The following is an 18,868-nucleotide window of genomic DNA, read 5'->3' on the forward strand; positions in this document are numbered from 1 at the left end:
ATGTAATCACATTATGTGGGATTACTCTATGAAGTTCCTTCCCTTGATAGTATGTTTATATTTTTCTTATCAACTGTCATCATCTGTTTATTTGAAAATGGGGGAAGAAGAAGGTTATCATCTTCATTTATTAGTAATTCAGTATTAGTGCATTTACATTTTGTAGGTATAAATGAATTGCACATATATTCTGTTTTAGCAAGAGCATAACCTCATTGGGAATTTTCAAATCATGTTAATTTCATAATGGCATAAAGTGTTTCATAAGCTGACAAATGATTAAAATAACTTGACTAGCTTCAGCATATCCAATTTAATGTTTCTCTGGGGAAATCAGAAGTTTCTTTGTGGTGTTTATTTGAATTTAAAATCATTAAGCATTAGATTGTTTTCAACTAAATTTCATACATTATAACTACTTTGTAGCTCTAGCATAAGGTACATTAACTTGCATATTAAAATAATAAAGCCAATAAAAGACTTCATGTATTTTTAGCTTTTTTTTTTTTAATGAGCAGGACATGGAGAAAACCCCAATATTACCAGCATGTATACAAGGGAAGATTTGATATGAACTTAGAAAATGCCCAATGATTATAGGATGCAAGTGGTTGGCTCAGAGCCTTTATGGTCATAATTATTTTGAATTTCCTAATCTTTGGGTTAAAATCTAAGGCCAATTTTTTGTGCTCATGGTGTCAAGATCCGAATCTGACCAAGTTCACAGTATAATTCTTAGAGTTTTAATTTTTTTAATGAGTTACAGTAGTTAGTTCTTGGGGGAATATATTTAATTTATGTAAACAAAATTACCTTCAAATTCACATTCAGTTACCTTGTGTACCAGCTATTAGAAATTCACTCAACCAGCAACATAATCTCTCAGAAACTTAGTCTTTTTTTTTTGTTTTTTTGTAGAATTTGCTTATTATTCTGTTGTGGTCATTTACTAAGTACCTACTGAGTTCTTCTAGGAACTGTGTAGCTGCAGTGTACAGAAAATAAGACATGATCTTTGCCTTCTAGGAGTTTACAGATTGTGGATCAAAGGCAAACAAGTGGGCAATTACATCTCAAGTGTACAAAATTCTATGGTAGAGAGGTTCAGGGGTTGGTACAGGTGTCCATGGTTTAGGGGTGAATTTCACCCAGTGTAGAGGTGGTCATGGATGGCTTCATGGGTGAGGCATGGAACCTACTACAAGTCTTAAGAGAAAATGGGAACTAGTTAAGAGAAAGAGGGAATAGGAATTCCCGGAAGAGGAAACAATGTATGCCTAGGTGCAGCGTCATGAAGGAGGTTGTCTGTTCAGGGAACTTGGGGGTAGTTAAATGTGGCCAGAACTCAGTGTGAGAAGAGCGGACAAATACAAGAGGCAGGAGGGTTAGTTAGGGAAATTCATGTAGGATCTTACGTATCATAATAAAATCCTCAAACTTGCTCTCAAAGCAGTGGGAGGGCTGTATCCATATTTTTAAGCATGTTGGTAACACTAGCCAACCTGTGTCTCAGACCATGCTGCTGTCATTTTTGAGACAGACTGGAGGGCTGCACAGGAATAGGACAGGGAGTTGTGATAACATAGTGAGGAACTGGGTGCACAAAATAATAATCGCACATGGGATGGAAAAAGGGGACACTTTTGAGAGAGAAATCATGATGAAAAATATATGTGACATTTTTGTTTGGTGTGGTAAGTGAGAAAGCAATGCCAAATTCTGAGGTATAGGAAGAAGATAAATAAAGAACATGTTGGGATTGGGAGGTGAAGTAGTGAGTGGGGCAGGAGAATTAATTTGTTCATATGTATAAGTATAGTGTCTGTTGCATGTATTATGTATATAGTATATCTCTATTAAAGTGCATGTGTGCATTTGAAATTTTAGGAATTAAAACCTGAATGGAAATGTACATGTAGTAGTTGAAGTGATGAAGATGGATGAGTTCATCCAGAGAATTTTGTAGGGGAGCAGAGAAGAGAGTTGAGGATGGATTGCTGGGATCATCAGTAAATACTAGGTAGCAGAATAAATAGAAGACTAGAAGAGCAGTCATAGAGGAAGGGGCAAAAAAGATGAGATCATAACATCACGAAAACCTTGAGATTAACAGAATTTTAATAGGGATTCATTGGATTGTCAGACACTGCAAGGGATTCTTATTACATAAATACTGCAAAGCATCTAGAAAATAGATATTCTTGATGAAGATGGTCCTGATAGAGTGGAAATTGGGCACAGAAGCAAGATTATGTGGTTGAAGGATTAACAGGGATGTGAGATGGGAGAAAGAATAAATATAGGAAACTCAGATTAGTTTTGGAAGGAAGAGAGACAAGAGACCTGGGGGGAGGGGCAAAAAAGGATTTAAAAAATTTTTTGTGTGTGTATATCATCATCATCACTCCTCTTCCTCCAGTTAACCACTGCTACTCCTCTTATTTTATATGGGAAACTTGATGAATCTGTAACTTTGAAAAGGACATGACCCAACTCTTCATGTAGAAGAAGGTAAAGGTGGGAACAGACAGAATTAATATACTCACTCTGTGAGTGCAGAGACTTGAGGAAATTTATACCAGAGAGCCTCACTTTTGTTGGTGAAACTGGAGGCAAATTTGTAATCTGGGAGACTAAGCGAAGGGTACTTGTGGTAAAAGAACATTTGAAAAAGATGCTATGAAGGACTGGGGGAAGGGCTGTCCAGAGACTTACTAAAAGCTGAGGATGAAATAGTTGTTCATCAGGTTTACATTTTAAATATTAAAGTTGTGGGGGGAGGGGCTCTTTTTTTCTCATGCATGTTTATATCAGCTCTTGGATAATGATTTTGTCTTGTGCATTGTTCCAACACAAAAATTGGCTCTATTTTTAAGATATCAAAGTGGATTTTGACCTGAGACTTTTTTCATATAACCATTTTCTTTTTTTTTTAACAAAGGTTTAGGGTGCAAATATATCTATCAAAAGAATGGTGATCCTTTACATGTAAGTGAACTCCTGGAGAGTTTCAAAAAGGATGCAAGAAGCTTTAAATTGAGGGCTGGAAAACATCAGCTTGAAGATGTGACGGGCGTAGTGAAGAGTTTTCTCTCTGACATTGACGACGCACTTCTTACTAAGGAGCTCTATCCATATTGGATCTCTGCCTTAGGTAACACATATAATAAAGAACAGAATAATAAAGGCTTGCCTTCTCATTTGACAATAGATTTTTAAAATCTCCTTTGATAATCTGAACATTTAATTGAAAGGAACAATATACATAATGGTTCAGAACAGAAATTGTGCAAATATCAATAGTTGTTCATATCTGCCTCAAAAGAAATTTATGGTGATAATTGCTAAACAGTGTTTTACGGTAATACTTAGTTTTTGGTAGATTTCTTAGTGCTTACTTTGCCTTAACTTTGGAAGTGTTATAGTCAAGTCCATGTAGGCTGTTAATTTTCTCATTAAGATTAAAATGAAAGTTTTAATATAAGATTGGTTTTACACGGTTTTGCCATATGGCTGTTTGGCTTTCCTTTTTCATTTATTCTGCCTCTTTAGAGTTACATAACAATTTTTTTTTTACTCTTTATTTTTTCTAGATTCTGTCTAATGAAGCAAAAAAGCTTTGCTGCACTGTAAGAGAACTTATTTAAGAAATGACCCTAGAAAAGTTAATGGGTCACATTGATTTTAGTAAAACCTATATTTACATCCATTAACTCAAAATAACTTTTTATAGAAAGATTATGATAAATACTTTTAAATATAAACATTGCCTTTAATCCCAGATTTCTAATAGAGCTATTTTCATTTTTCACATTATTTTATAGTCTTTGTCCCCATGCCTATGATTTACATATAATCTTTATTTTATTAATAAACCAAAAATATTTCCCATATATCTACAATGCTTTCAAAATGACAATTTTGAATCTTCATTTTTTCCACAGTTTTTAAAATGTATCATTGAATTATACCATCATTTACTAATATATTTCTCTCTTGTACATTTAATGTGTTTTGAGAAATTTTTTTATAAAATGACCTTTGAGTTTAACTATATGACGTCCCTCTGTTGAGAAATAGTTTTTTTCATTGAAAGCATTTGTTTAATCTAAAACATAACTATGACATTTGAAGGGATTAATTTTGAAGTGTCATAAAACATCCACAGTTTGAAAAATTATTCCAAGAATGACCCTTATTTGTGTCAGCAAGAAGAGAGTAGTATTGTTATTAAAATAAAGCTTTTCACAATTTAACTGCCTAATTCAGAATTCTTATAGTTACTTCCTGATACTTCTAAAATCAATAGGTTTAACTCTAATCACAAGAAAAGTTGATTGTATAATTTTCTGGAATATAAAATATGGAATTAGATGATACATCTTTTAAGCCCAGTTACCCTGCCATCCTCATTTTTTGTTTTAAGATTTTATTATAATTTATAACCATGAAGTTATTTATAGTATCTCTATTTTATAAAGAATTACAATTTGTCTTCATTATAAAATCATTTATCAAAAATCTGTAACAAATATGCTTTTGCTGAAGTTGTCAAATTTCATGACAGAGAAGTCTTCATTGTTGTCAATCTACCAGGAGGAGGTAGTTGGGAAGTATTAGCATGTATCAGAAAGAAGTCTGTTCACCTTTCATTTGGATGTGAATCCTTGAGCATTTACTTGGAGGCTTCTACTTTGCTTTTAGATCCAATGTAGACCCAGTGTAGCTCACCCTGACCTGTCAGAAAAGTGCCCTTTGTTGGATCTGACAAGAATAAACTAGAACTCTCTGGGTGACCTCACAGGAGAGCTCTCTTGGGTCCTGTGAGCCCAAGGTGAAGAATGCCCTACAGTGGCATAGCACCTATTTATATGATATATGACCTCTTCTTCTAAGAATGCTATTAAACTGTCTGAAGTCTGTGGCTAGTTGAATAGATCGTTGTGTTTCCTGTATGACCTAAAATTTATCTTCAGTTTTCCTTTCCAATTACTTAAGCTTTATTTTGAAAATATCATCTCTTTTATTCTTATAAGATTTGTGAAAATATGCTGTATTAGCATGACTTGTTATAAGCGTAGTAGTATTAATTGCATTTTGTTGAATAAATACAATTACCTCTACAGTTAGAAACTGGATGACACAAGGGAAAATGTTTGGATTATACCAGGGATGACAGAAAGTTCTTAATTCACTTCTGGTATCATCTCTGAATGTCATTTGGGTGTCATCCCCTCTTGCTTTTAGAGAGTCATCTACCAGCACAGTTAAGTCAATATGACCATGTTTACTTTTATAGATCTCATGTGCAGGCAAAGTCAGTACTAAAGAGCTATCAGTTGCAGTTTTGAATAGGAGCATACTTCAAAAATGTGTCACAGAGTCTCTTACCTCCCCAGGGATCGGAATGCCCTTTACAAGTGACTGTGTACTTTCAAAGAATCATAAAGTGCTGCTGGCTTTCTGTTAATAGAATGTGTAGGGCTAAGCAGAAAATGAAAAAGCCTTGTTTCCAAAGGCAGTTGGGAATTGAGAGGGGATATATAAGTGCAATCCCCTTGAGTTACAGAGTCAGCACAAGTTATTTATTTGAAAAGAGGTCTCCTATTTCCCCTGTGAGGGAGTAGGTTAGACCAGACCACCACTGCACATCTTCTAGACTCCAGAACTTTGGAGGTTCCTGTGTAGTTGCTCTAAGTATTTGACTTCTTGGGGTTAGGAGGGTGGAGGAGAGTAATCCCTTCTCATCCTTCTCTCCATGACTAAGGCAGAGGGTCCATCCTCCTCTCAGTCTGTATCATCGTTTCTAGGGCCTACACATGACTTCTTCCACTGTCCCCTTACCTTCTCCAAAGAGTTGAAGGTTCCAGGGCTGGTGAAAGCCCCCTTACATGGATCTATGGGGTAAGGTACAGTTCATAGTTCTGGGATGGTTCATAGTTTGGGGAAGATTTTTATGATTCCACAAGGGAAAAAGGTCAGAAATGTCATTTTCAAATAACAAATAGTGAAATCTTTCCATAGCTACAGTTAAAATACTTTTGGCTTATCTTTTCAATTTGTACTCTAATTTGTTATTAATTGAAAAGATTCCTCTTAGTTGACATTCAGTAGTCTGTAAAGTTGAAGATAAAATACAATCCTGGGTTTTGAAAGTGCTTCATTTTTAATTACAAAGTATAAGAACTATGACATATAGCCCTGGAATGTTTTTGTAAATACTTTTCCAGAATTATAGAAGTTTGAATGTTTTTCTATTGAAACTTGATTGTGTCAGTGAAATAACAATTGTGAATATTGTTTTAAAATACTGATAAAAGGCAAATTGGTAATACAGACGATTAGTTAGGCCTCAAGTTTTACGTGTGTGTGTTTAACCTCTAGATACCCAAGATGACAAGGAAAGAATTCAAAAATATGGAGCATTTATACGTACTCTTCCTGGGGTCAACCGAGCAACGTTGGCAGCTATGATTGAACACCTTTATAGGTGGGTGGATTCATGAACTTTTCTAGACATTTCAAACGTGGCACTCAATAAGACATTATTTCTTAAATTTAAAGTACTGTGGTTAACCTTCTATTTGTGACTATGAATCTCTCACCATATCTTAAGAATACTTTCAAAATGGAATTCCCATGAACTATCACTTTAGTGTCTCTTAGTGGAATTAAGACATTTCAAATAAATAGCACTGGAGAATTTCTTAAATGGATTAGAAATAATCATGCACAGCAAATCAGATACATCCAGTACATAAGCAAGAATTTTAAAACATTTAAGAGGGTTGTCGGAGAAGGAAGTACAGGGACCAGAATTCTATAGCAGGAATCTGTGAGCACAGTATTTTCTCGTGGTGGACTCTTAATAAACCTTTATTTCTTTATTATGAGTTTGTATCTAACCTGACTCCAATATTTTGGTGTCAGACAGTTGATTAGATGAGGGAAATTTTAAAAATCAAAAACATTTTCTATGTTGGGGCATGTAGTCACCTGCATTTGGGAGGATAAGGGGAATAAAATGGTAGCTTGAGAAATGACATCTGAAGGATGACAATGTTTGGGAATAACATTTTAAGTCAACAAACTTAAGGTTTGTTTGTTTGTTTTGCTATGAGCAAGTTTTGTCATTACAAAAACTTAAATCCGTGTAAATATTGCTTAAGGAACATATTGTTTGCAGCTTCCTTTGTGGATACAATATTCCCTTGAATAAATTTCTATGAACCTGAATTCTACTGAAAGTACCTTATTTGGAGTTTAGATTCCTAAATCCTCCATAGTTGGTCTTTTCTCTTTATCTTTCTTTTCCAGCCACCACTTCTGATACTTGTGAACTCCATTCCTACTGTAAATCTGATTTTCTTATTGCATCATATAAATGTAGTCTATATATTTATAGTCCTATCTCTATGCCTATGAGACATTGGGACAGGTAATTTTTTTCTTCAGAAGTTATAATATGTCCCCAGGCTGCTACAATTATCACATTAACATTTTAAACATTGTTACACATAATTCTTAAACTTTACACTTGAATTTCAGATGAGTTCCTTCCAATCCTTTTCTTCAGTTGACACATATTTTAGCTCCTACTATGTACAATACAATGTCCATTAGGGTTCCATGTAACAAAAATAGTTGATAATAATACATGAATGACAAAACTAGTCTTAAGTCTCCAGTTTCTAAATAGCACCAAGGAGCCCTGGGACCTCACAGTGGGAACTCACAGGGATGCTGCAAGGCATTTTATATTTTTTAGGAAAACACAGCGCCCTCAGGACAGATTTTAATATGGAGAATTTTAGCATAAGACATGGAATTATAGAGGAGGGATTAAGTGGTTCATTGTGTGTTGAGGTCCAAGTGATGTTTCAGATTTAAATGGATAAATGAACGGGGCATGAAAGAAAAATAAGTACGAGACATGAGTGAAGGATATTTTCTAGGAAATAGGTGTACCAGGAGATGAGATGGTTTGTAGCTAGCTGGCAGGAGGCTGCGAAAGACACTGTTGGTCATGCAGAAACATTTGGATTTCATTCCCTTAAGTGATAAGAAGTGACTGATCCAGTCTGTTTTAGGATAATAACCCATGTCCTGCGATTGATTGGGAAGAGGTTAGAATGGAGGCAGAGAAACTATTTAAGAAACAATTTCCTTGGGCTTCTGATGAGAAGGGCTGAGTGGGAAGAGAGTGAGCTGGCTGAATGTGGGACACTTGGGGATGCTAGTGTGGGAGTGGGGAAATAAAGGAAGAAAAGGAAAATACATAGTGTACATGCTTTACGCCAGAAATTAAGGCAGCTATAGAAACTGAAGAGGTGACGAGCGCTGGAGGAGAAGGCTATTGCAGAAGGAGGTCTCAGGAGAGGTGGGAATGTTTGATAGTGTTGTCAAAAGTTTGAGAGGTCAGTTTGGATAAGGTCAGGTTGATTTAGCATTCACTTCCATCCCTGCCCTAGATAACAGACCATTTCCTCCATGACTAACTTTGACTTAATTCCATTCACCAGGTATTTATTACACACTACGGTGTGATTAACACAAAGTCTCTGACTGTGAGATGCTTAGATTCTAGTAACACAGGCAGATGTGCAGATAAATTTTCCAGATGTTTACAGTCCAGTGTGATAAAAAAAAAAGTACGGAAGTGGTTTTGAGAGGGATGCCCACAATTATGACATCTTCCTCTATTAACTTGCAATGCCTTTGGCATCTTATAGATCATATATGATGATCAAGCTTGCTCTGTCTCTGCTGTGCAATTTGGCATTTCCTTGTGAGTTTCTTACACTATCATATATATTCCTGTCGTGTTTCCTTATTTTTCCTCTACCTACTAGAATCTTTGCTCTTTATAGTCAGGTGTACTTACCTTAGTCTTGCTTTATTCCTTTGATAGACTTGGTCTCCCTTTTTTAGTATGTATTTTTTTTTTAGAAATTTACAAATGTAATTAGACAGGCAACTGAGCAGCTGCTATGTCTACAGTCAGTGACAGAGAGCATTAACAGATACTTCCATGGGCATCAGTTAGAGTTCTCCAGCATTTTTATCAGTGTAAATTTCCTTTTATTGGGGTGATGGCTGTATTTTGTTTTTAATCACTTTGAACTTACATTCGTGAGTACTTTAAATGCTCTTTGTAAAACTCAAGTGTTGTAGCCTACTGGTTGGGAGAATTGACTCCTCTGTTCATGTCTGTTCATTGTAAAAAGCCATTCTTAGTTCTAGCCAAGAAAAATGTAATGGTATTTCTTAATTAAGTGATTGTTTTTTGAGAGAAAATATCCTATTTTGAATAACCATCCAATCACATGCTGCCAGGCATTTTCTCACCCGATATGTACTTTCTGGGAAATTCAGCCTAGCCCTAAACCTTGAATTTGGAACTCTCTCCTATATGCCTCCCGATTTGCCATTCTTGCCTTATTTCCTGCTTACCTACTGCCCCTTTCTCCTCTTTTATTATGCTCCTACCCCACAAGTCATTTGACACCATTCTGCAAGCACACCTTTATCCCTTAGCTGCAGGTTGTCCCATTAGTGGAATTGTCTGGATATGGTGGGTGAGGAGTCCCTCTTCTAAAGCAGTGATCAAGTACTGCTTTGTAACTTGTAGTAATATCTTTAACAGTAGTCTTTCTTATGTTCTTAATTAAACTGTGAGCTACTTGGAAGAAAGAACTGTGTATTTTTCTTTAAATCACCACTGTACCTTTTATATCAGAGACTTTCAATATGTGTGTATTAAAAAAGAGAGAGAGAGAAAAAATAAATGAGTATGAAGACTTATAAGTTCTATGAAATTTTCAAATAGAAATACATTGTAATAAGCTCTGCTTTTCTCTCACAGGGTTCAGAAATGCTCAGAAATCAATCACATGAACGCCCACAATTTGGCCTTGGCTTTTTCCTCCTGTTTGTTTCAAACTAAGGGACAAACTAGTGAAGAAGTGAATGTAATTGAGGACTTAATTAATAATTATGTTGAAATATTTGAGGTAAATATTTTATATCCTGCCATTGTAAAAATAGTTTTGATGTTACTGTTTGCAAACAAAAATGTGTATTTTGGGATGTTTTTATTCAGGTCTTTATGAATATTTAAAGAAAATAACAGATAGTTATATGATCCTTAAATTTTTAGATATAACTAGCTTTTTAAGCTATAGCCATTCATTTAAATCTGGCTGCTTCTAAAGCTTTTTTACCATCTGGTGTCTTGGACAGAATATTTCTATTTATAGTGTTTCTATGTTTTTTTTCCTCAGTATATGTATGCATTAAGTATGTCTACTTAGAGGTATGAAATTTGTGAATTTCACAAATTCGGTAATATACATCAGGCTGATAAATTTTGCAGTTGAAAGCATTTTAGTGTTTTCTTTTAATTGCACATGAACTGGAAAAAAAGAAAATTCTGAATTAACAGTCTGTGGTTTTTATTAAGTCATCTCTGTTCTAATTATTTGACTTTTCAATTTGCTATATTATGAAGTTCATATTTTCATGTTTCATCAGAAAACTGTTAGAATAGGGATGATTTCTTAATTCAAAGGAGTAAAAATAGACGAAATAAGCCTAGGATTTGAATATGGGTGGAATATAAGGGATCTGGGTCAAAGGTCCAGCTCCATTGCTTAACTGCTTCTGCCATCTCAGGGTTGCCATTTAACCTTTTGGGGCATTCTGTTAAGCAGTCTTGTACAAGACCCCTTGTTTTCCAGGGCTATGTATATACCAGATGAAGTCAAATAGCTTAATGTAACAGGTCACCTTTTGTAGAGTTCGTACATTCTTACAATAACTGATAAAAAGATTCCTTAGCAAAGGGAAAGAAACTATATTTTAATAAAATAAAATAACAGAGTTTGTATCTTAATTTATATAGGAATAGACCAGAATTGTTGGATCCTCTTTGCTCTTTGATCTCCTTTTTACTTCTTCCTATACGTGTCCACTGTTTTTGATCAATAGCAACTTCTTTGCAATAGTTCTGATGCTGAGAAATGAAAGACCTAGAAAAAAAAATGTGTGGCTTTGCATGCTCTCTTTATTTTCTATTTTTGTACTGTTAAATTAATAAAAATGTTTATCTACATAGTTTTGTTAAATCCAACTTTAACCAAATGGCGAAAATTTCATAAGCACTTAATCAACATTTCTGTTTGAGAAATGAGTCTTGTCTGTTAACCTACATAAACTCTATCAAACACATCATCAGCCCCTTTGCTAATTAAATTGCCTCAGCAAAGGGGATTCCATTGATGGGACCTGCAGCCTGAAATGATATCATCATAAGATGTTCTGAACTTTATGAGGCTCTATCTAGTTGGCTTTATTTCTGCCCTAGCTTTGTGGGCCCACGCTGCTAAAGATGGCCATTCTCATTTATTTTTAATGTGTTGGTCTTTAAATTCCTGAAGAAAGTTATGTGAGGATGAGTACCATCACTCCTTGTGTTTTATTAGAATGTCCCAAATTATATTTTAAACAGGTTAAAGAAGACCAAGTCAAACAAATGGACATAGAGAATAGCTTTATTACCAAGTGGAAAGACACTCAAGTGAGTAGTAATAGTTAGATCTCTGATAAAAAAAAATTTTTTTTATACAACAAAAACCAAAAAACTTTCATTGTAAGTAAACATTTGTTGTGTTTATTTTCAAATTCCTATTTGAAGCAAGGTAAAAGTAATGGGGAAAAAGAACCTAGATAAAATAGTTGTGAAGTTCTGTAGCATTGCACATATGCAAAATGCCAAAGTATGCTAATATAAATTTTTTAAAACATAGGTGGAAAAATCAGTTTTAATCTTATCAAAATGTCCTTTTTAAAATCAGTTTTCATTTATAAAAGCACTATTGAAAATACTAGTGGATTTCAAAAGAAGCATTTGAAGTCAAAAGAAATACTAGAATAAATTGAAAATTCAGACTCCCTAATGATTCTTTCCATTATCCTTTTGAAATAAGTTATTTCTTATATGCTTTTGCTTTGCATGCTCTTGGATGATTGCACTAGTGGGAATGTTTCTATTGTGCTCTTTGTAACATATATTATTTATGTCTTAAGCTGACTTTTCTAGATCTTTTCTTGCTTTCCTTGGTTGCATCATACCGGATTTGTGTGTTCAGGTTGCACTATACTTTTCCAGAGTACCTTTCCTTGTTTGATGAATATTCACTGGACTTTCTTAAAGTTGGTCTTCTAATAACTAGGAATTGTAGTGGATTCAGGGTACCAATGCAAATAATAGAAGTGGGTCAAATATCAATAAATTCTCCATATAGATACACTCATAGGGTGAGGCCAGTGCTTCCTTCTTAGTCAAACCCTAAGTTCACCTCATTCCTGAAATACACACAACTAATTAGAGAAGTTGTCGGAGTTATCATTCCATATGAAGGAGATGAGGAAAGGCTTTCATCCTAGTGCCTAGCTCCCCGAGTACTAATACTATGACATTAATTCTCTAAGACAGTATGTCCTCCATTTTGACCCAAAGTAATTAATGCAGCCTCCAGACAAGTTAGCAGTAACACTAAAAACAGTGGCTCCTTATCAGTTAGTTCTCTTGGATTCTTGCTTTTCGGGGAGAGTTTCAGTTATGAAATAAAGGATTGTGTGAGCCCATGGGATAATCTTTGGCAGCACTGTCTATATCGTTGTTGGATAAAGTATGAGTACCATTCTGCAAGTTTAGCATTTATATTCATACTACAATAAAGAAATGAGCCTTGAATGCTTTCTGATTAAGTAGAAGTCAGTAAAACAAGAAAAGAATTGTCTATAAAATAGAGTAATTGGGAAAGAAAAGTAGAACAGTTTGGAAAAAATCTGTTGTTTTGCTGGAGCTTTTCTCTAGTCCATTCAAAACTCCTCTGAAGTAGTTTTCTGACAGTCTCTAAGTCTTATCCCTGTTTGAATTTCTTAGCTATTCTTGTTTTTGGCCGCATGCTATGAGTTCTTTGTATTTGCTTTTTAAATTTTTAAAATGTGTCCTTCCTGGAGAGTTGTTTATGCAAACATAGGGAAAAGTAAAAATGTCAACTGTATCTTTTCTTCCCTAGAATTTTTATGTAGCACCAAAAGTGAGGAAGAAAAATTGGAAATAAGCTTTTCTAAGCCTGTAGTGTCAGAATAACTAAGAGCAGTTCTTCAAAGTACATTTTTAATGTTTTTCCACTAAATTTACTCATCAGGTTGATTCTGAGGCAGATTTAACTGTGGAAAGATCATTCTTCCATTATGACCTTTTTTTAAAAATAAGTGATGGATATTATTTCCAAGTGTTTACATAACTTAAAGGAATTTCTGAAAAAAGCAACTCAAAATATTTTTCACAGATTGATTTCATTCTTTGTTAATCTTCTCCACATATGCTGTCAGTCTACATAGTGATATCTTATGCTTTTTATTTTCTGGCTTGTGTATTCTTCACTTAGTGTGTCTTCTTGGTTATAACAGTGACCCAAATAACCTAGCACTTGATGCTTGGCTAAAGGTAATTAAAATAAAAACTTAACTTTATTATCTCCTTATTCTATCACTTCACTTTTAATTTTATTTGCTAAATATACTTTTTCTATTTGTAATTTTAACACAGCTCTGACCTAATTTATCTTCAAATTTCAATTTTTGGACTTATCATCTCTTTATTTCCACTGTAGCCAGATTCATTATCTCAATAAGAATGTTAAGGGTATGTGAGGTCACTAAACTTTTGAGTAAGAGAGAAAAAACTGCATTGTGATTGTGTTTGCTAACTATGTCATTTGTGTAGATTCCTTGTCCTTAATCAACCACATCCAGAAAATGGGTATCATTATGCTGTTAACAGGGGGAATGATCTCATTTCTTTATTATAAAATCTTTAGAAATATGACTAGGGTTTTCTAACCATCTTAAGTGTCATGTGTGTGTTCTTGCAAGATACTTACATTTGCTCTCTTCACATTTGCCCTTTTCTAGGTTTCCCAGGCTGGAGATTTGTTAATTGAAGTATATGTAGAAAGGAAGGAAGCTGACTGCAGTATTATAATTCGGGTGAGCCCTAAAGATGGATGTAAAGAGTACTGTTGGAAGTCATAAGTGTTAGCATTAGTTTGCATATCTTGAATTTTCTATTTTTTCTTCTGTCTTATTTTACATGTCCAATTCAAGTCATGACAGGTTTGACTCTTCATGCCAATATCCTCCGGGAATTCCATGTTTTAATGATTTGGAAAGAGACCATCCTATGTTCTTTAGGTTATGGTTAGGATGTACGATAGGTTCTGGAGAACTGCATGAGCTCAATCACCTGCTCCTCTCCTTTCTTCCTTCTTAACTTTAGGCAACTTATATACTCCATCTGAGTCTCAATCTTCTGATCTGTAAAATGAGGGAGAATTACAGTATTTACATCATAGCATTGATGTGAGGACTCAATAAGATCCTGCCTATGAAACACTTAGCAAATGGCTTGGTACATAAGTGTTTAATAAATAACTACTACTAGTAGTACTATTATTATTAATCCCCCACCCTTGTATCCTAGACTTTAGCTTCCAGTCTTTCAATGTACTTGAATATTCAATAACTCTCTTCTTCCTTGAGACCATTAGTTAGCCATTTGTTCTGAATTAAAAAGATCCTTCTCGTGTAACCATATTCTGTACTTAGTCTGCCTTAGCGAGAGTGAGACTACTTTCTCTGTAGGCAGAATAGACGTGATGCCATCTAACAGTAGAAATTTAGCTTTAGCTTCTTATCATTTTTAAAGTCCAAGATTAAACAGGGTCTTAACATTAGATATTTCTGGACTTTACTTAGGTCAAAGATATTGTAATTATTATTTTATATGTTTTTAATGATTACACATTATGACTCTTTGGCACTGATTACTCGCTTAGTTGTGCAGTTGAACTACTACGAGCTGCCTTGCCCCTCCTCGTCCCCATCTATTTGTTATGCTGAACATGAGATGTTCATCACAGGGGACATGAGGAAGTAGTAGAGATTAATCAGCACAAGTCCATCACTAATGCTGGAAGAGGTAGTCAAAGCACATGACTTAACTCCACTTACACATAAACACTCTAGTAGCTCGTTTTAGTCTTATCTGACTAATAAAGCCATAACAGAAGTTATTACAGTTGAGCAAAGTTCTTATTTTAAGTATATTCACATAAAGGACTGTCCAGTTTCACCTACAGCAACTCTAAATTCTCTTGAAAAACATAACAAAAACTATACAAAAATAATCATTAACATTCGTTTAATGCTTAAAACTTTGCACGACTCTTACATTTATTTCGGCTGATCATTACCTCAACCCAAGGAGGTAGTTGAAGCAGGTGATGTCTCACATTTATATGAGTAGAAACTGGGAATTAATAGCATTCAGGCCAGGATGCAAACCTTAATCATCATATTCCAAACCTGATGATCATTATACTGATGTGTATATTGCTTAGAGTAATGATTCCCAAAATGTGCTTCGTGGAGTTCTAGGTGTTCTTAAGAGGGGCCTTGGGTGTCACCTGGGACAAGGAAATGAGTTCCAGTCTTACATTCCTAAGTCAACCTGAGGAACTCCCTGCTGACTATTTCACTAGTTTGGTTTCTCAGTTTTATTATTTATTTTAAGAAAGGGCTACACTTCTTAAAAAAGTGTAAAGCCATTCTGATGAGTGGTGTCACTGAAGTGACTCATCTACTGATGTTTCAGCTGCTTAACGTGCTCTACTTTTCCCATGCTAATGTTTTTTTTCTTTTAAGGTTGTATTACATTAGGCTTTTCTAAATAGCAAATAATGGACTTCACTGTATCATTAATATATTCCAAAGAAAGCTCTAAATTCCATGAACTCCAAAAGATAGACTATATGAATTACCTTTAAGAAAAATGTATGTTATTTATATATGTGCAGTATGCTTATGATTAATAATGGACAGGAGAAAGGGAAGTGAGCACATTTTCTAAGAAATTTTTGAATAGGTACATAGTTTTACTGAAAACGTGTATAATTAAGTTGCAGCTGCAATATTCTAATGCTTAAATCATCTTCTATTTGTTTAACATTATAACTAAATTCTAATTGGAGAAAGCCAACTTGCTTTTGGCCAGCATACCTGTAAGGCTGGCAAAACCAAAACCAGGAAGAAACAAATCAAAAATCCCCAAAGTCCCTGATGAAGGTGGCATGCTTATGCAATGGCCTGAGGCATTGGGACTCTTGTAGAGCTGGCCCCCAGGCTGACACTGCAGACTCTGCCCTGTGCCCTGAAAACCTGGCTCGAGCATACTTCGGTGTCCCACCATCTGTCACTTGGCATGGTGGGGCACACCACAGACCACTAAACCCCTGGGGCTTTTTGGCATGGCAGACAGCAGTCAACTGTGTATAATTTAGGGCCCAAGCTGAATACACCAAGCTCCTTGGAACTCCTAATTATAGAACTGAGTGAAAAGTTTTACCCCTAGTAGACCACTGGATCCAATGTCTGTGGAAGGTCTTAGTATGAGTAGGTATGTTCTTCCCTTTTTGAGTGATCTAACTGTTCACTAAGTGAGAAAAAAATATTCTCTCTGATTATGCCTATATGGTGATTTTTTTTTACACATGCATTAAAATGTATTACATTATATGGAGAAGATCTGAATAGGCTTTCTCCATGTGCTTAGAGAAGCTAGTTAAACATACTAAGAGGACATTTGGGGTATCATTAGGTGGTAGATGGGGGAGTATTACCCCCCTAGCAAAGGCCACTTCTGTGTCTGACATATATTCTGAGGAAATTTTGCTTCTCTTTTAGATATCTCCCGTGATGGAAGCAGAAGAATTAACTAATGACATATTAGCAATAAAAAATATAATTCCTACAAAAGATGATATCTGGGCCACATTTGAAGTCATAGAAAATGAAGAGCTTGGTAAGTGGTTCTCATGGTAGGGATTCTTAAATTGCTTAAAGTATGAAGAAATACTATTTTTGTGACAAGTCATTACTAACATTTTATGTTTTTCTAAAGCTTAACATCTCGTTATGACTTCCCTTCTACCTCATTGCCTGTGTTGATATATGTTAGTGCCACTTGAGGTTGCCCTCCTATGATTTTACTCATCAAAGTAATTAGATTATTTTATTGACCATAAACATATAGTATAAAGCATTAGGCATGTATGTTGCTGCCTCAGGAAATAAGGCCTTATTTATAAGAACAAGCAATTTGATTTGTAACAATATTCTAAATGTCACCACCACCATCCACCTTATTCTACCTTATTCCTGTATGCTACTTATTTAACAAGAACAAGAGTACTGATTTAAAAGGTTATTATTATTTTTTAAAATAATATTGTTTTAAGCCTAGCAGAAGCTTACTTTTCGTTTTTTCTTTTTCATCTTTAGTGGAGTGAATCAGGTATTTTGTCATCTTTTATCTCAGATGCAGAAGGATAAAGAGAACTTTTAAAACACCTTGACTTCCCCAAGAGTAATAAGCCTAACATTGTAATGACACCATTTGGTTTTAAAGACCTCTAGGAAAAAAAAATAAGATGCAGAACGTCTTTGTACCTTGACCATCTGTCTAGCTGATACCTGCTAAGGTCTTGGGACCCTTTCAAGTATAGATGTCAAACTGCCAAAAGTAAAATCTTGCCACCCACAAGCTCAAGATAAAAATTAAAACTGAACGTTAAAATACCTCATCATGTATTATTAGGAGTCTTGTAATCAGTGTTAGAATGAAATGGGATTATCAAATACTTTGTCTTTCATTATTCCATCTTGATGTTTTTATTCCTTTTTTTCTTTTTATTGTGCACAATTCTTTAAAAATATAATTTGTATTAAAACACTACTTTCCAATATTCATTGCCAAGATTCAGTGACACTGGTCCTTCGGTGTCAGTTGACACTGTCTCCCCCATAGTCGGGCTCAGTCTGCCCCACTCACAGAAGGTGCTTTGTCAAACGACTCCTGTGACCCCCAACTGCCAAGTCCAGTGGATTTGCTTCCGGCTTTACTTTGCTTGTCCTTACTGTGGCATTTATTGCTAATGACCATTCCCTTTTTCTTGGAAAGTGTTCACTCTATTTTCATTGCTGCCTGGATTCTCCTCCTGGTGCTCAAATCGTTTTATCTCATTTGTCAATTCTTCTTCCTCTGTCTGTTCCCTAAGCAGTGGGTTTCTGCTGCTCTGATCTTTTACCATCTTTTCTCATTTTACATTTCTCTATAGACGATCACTTCTACCCTTTGTGCTTGACTAACGTGCAAGCAGGTGTTTCCCAAGTGTGCCTTTATTCTTCCCCCTCTGGCCCACCCGTTTACCTCCTTTAAAACCCAGACTAAGGGTTCCATTGCACTTTGTCTTTATCTTTTTTTATAATGCCTATATGTGGGTTTATTTTTGTCTTTCTTGATGAGAACTCTTTAGAAGGAAGGAGGGACTCTCTTTTTTTCTATCTTTAGTACAGTCTGTGTCTCTGGCACAGTGCCTAGTACTAGCTGCCATACAATTAAAATCTTTTGCACAAGTGAAGCACACTTTTGTATTACTATATGGTTCAATGGTGGTAATGTCTTGATTTTTGTTTAATTTTAAGGGGAGGGGATAGGTTACCAGCTTCATCATACTTGTGAGTAAAAGATAACTGTCAGCATTACTGCCAGAATTATCTTTCTAAATCACAAATAGGATCATATTGTTTTATTTTTTTTCTTTTAATTTTCATCATTTTTGTTGTTGTGGTTGTGGTTTTAAACATCTTTATTGGAGTATAATTGCTTTACAATGGTGTGTTAGTTTCTGCTTTATAACAAAGTGAATCAGCTATACATATACATATATCCCCATAT

At 35.0% G+C, this 18,868-nt stretch overlaps 1 protein-coding gene across 10 annotated transcripts in view; it reads left to right on the forward strand.

The window, feature by feature from the left end:
* Positions 1–18,868, forward strand: part of ARAP2 (ArfGAP with RhoGAP domain, ankyrin repeat and PH domain 2) — a 211,959-nt gene that overhangs the window by 130,064 nt on the left and 63,027 nt on the right. For 9 of the 10 annotated variants that reach the window (XM_057547413.1, XM_028165607.2, XM_028165610.2 and 6 more), the window contains 6 exons: positions 2,942–3,154; positions 6,385–6,490; positions 9,866–10,013; positions 11,510–11,578; positions 13,987–14,061; positions 16,816–16,933. In XM_057547413.1, the coding sequence (XP_057403396.1) occupies positions 2,942–3,154; positions 6,385–6,490; positions 9,866–10,013; positions 11,510–11,578; positions 13,987–14,061; positions 16,816–16,933 (729 nt within the window). The remainder of the gene's footprint in view (positions 1–2,941; positions 3,155–6,384; positions 6,491–9,865; positions 10,014–11,509; positions 11,579–13,986; positions 14,062–16,815; positions 16,934–18,868) is intronic. The other variant, XM_028165609.2, reaches the window with a different exon arrangement.

Source organism: Balaenoptera acutorostrata, chromosome 5, assembly GCF_949987535.1.
Source record: "Balaenoptera acutorostrata chromosome 5, mBalAcu1.1, whole genome shotgun sequence".
Taxonomy (NCBI): Eukaryota; Metazoa; Chordata; class Mammalia; order Artiodactyla; family Balaenopteridae; genus Balaenoptera; species Balaenoptera acutorostrata.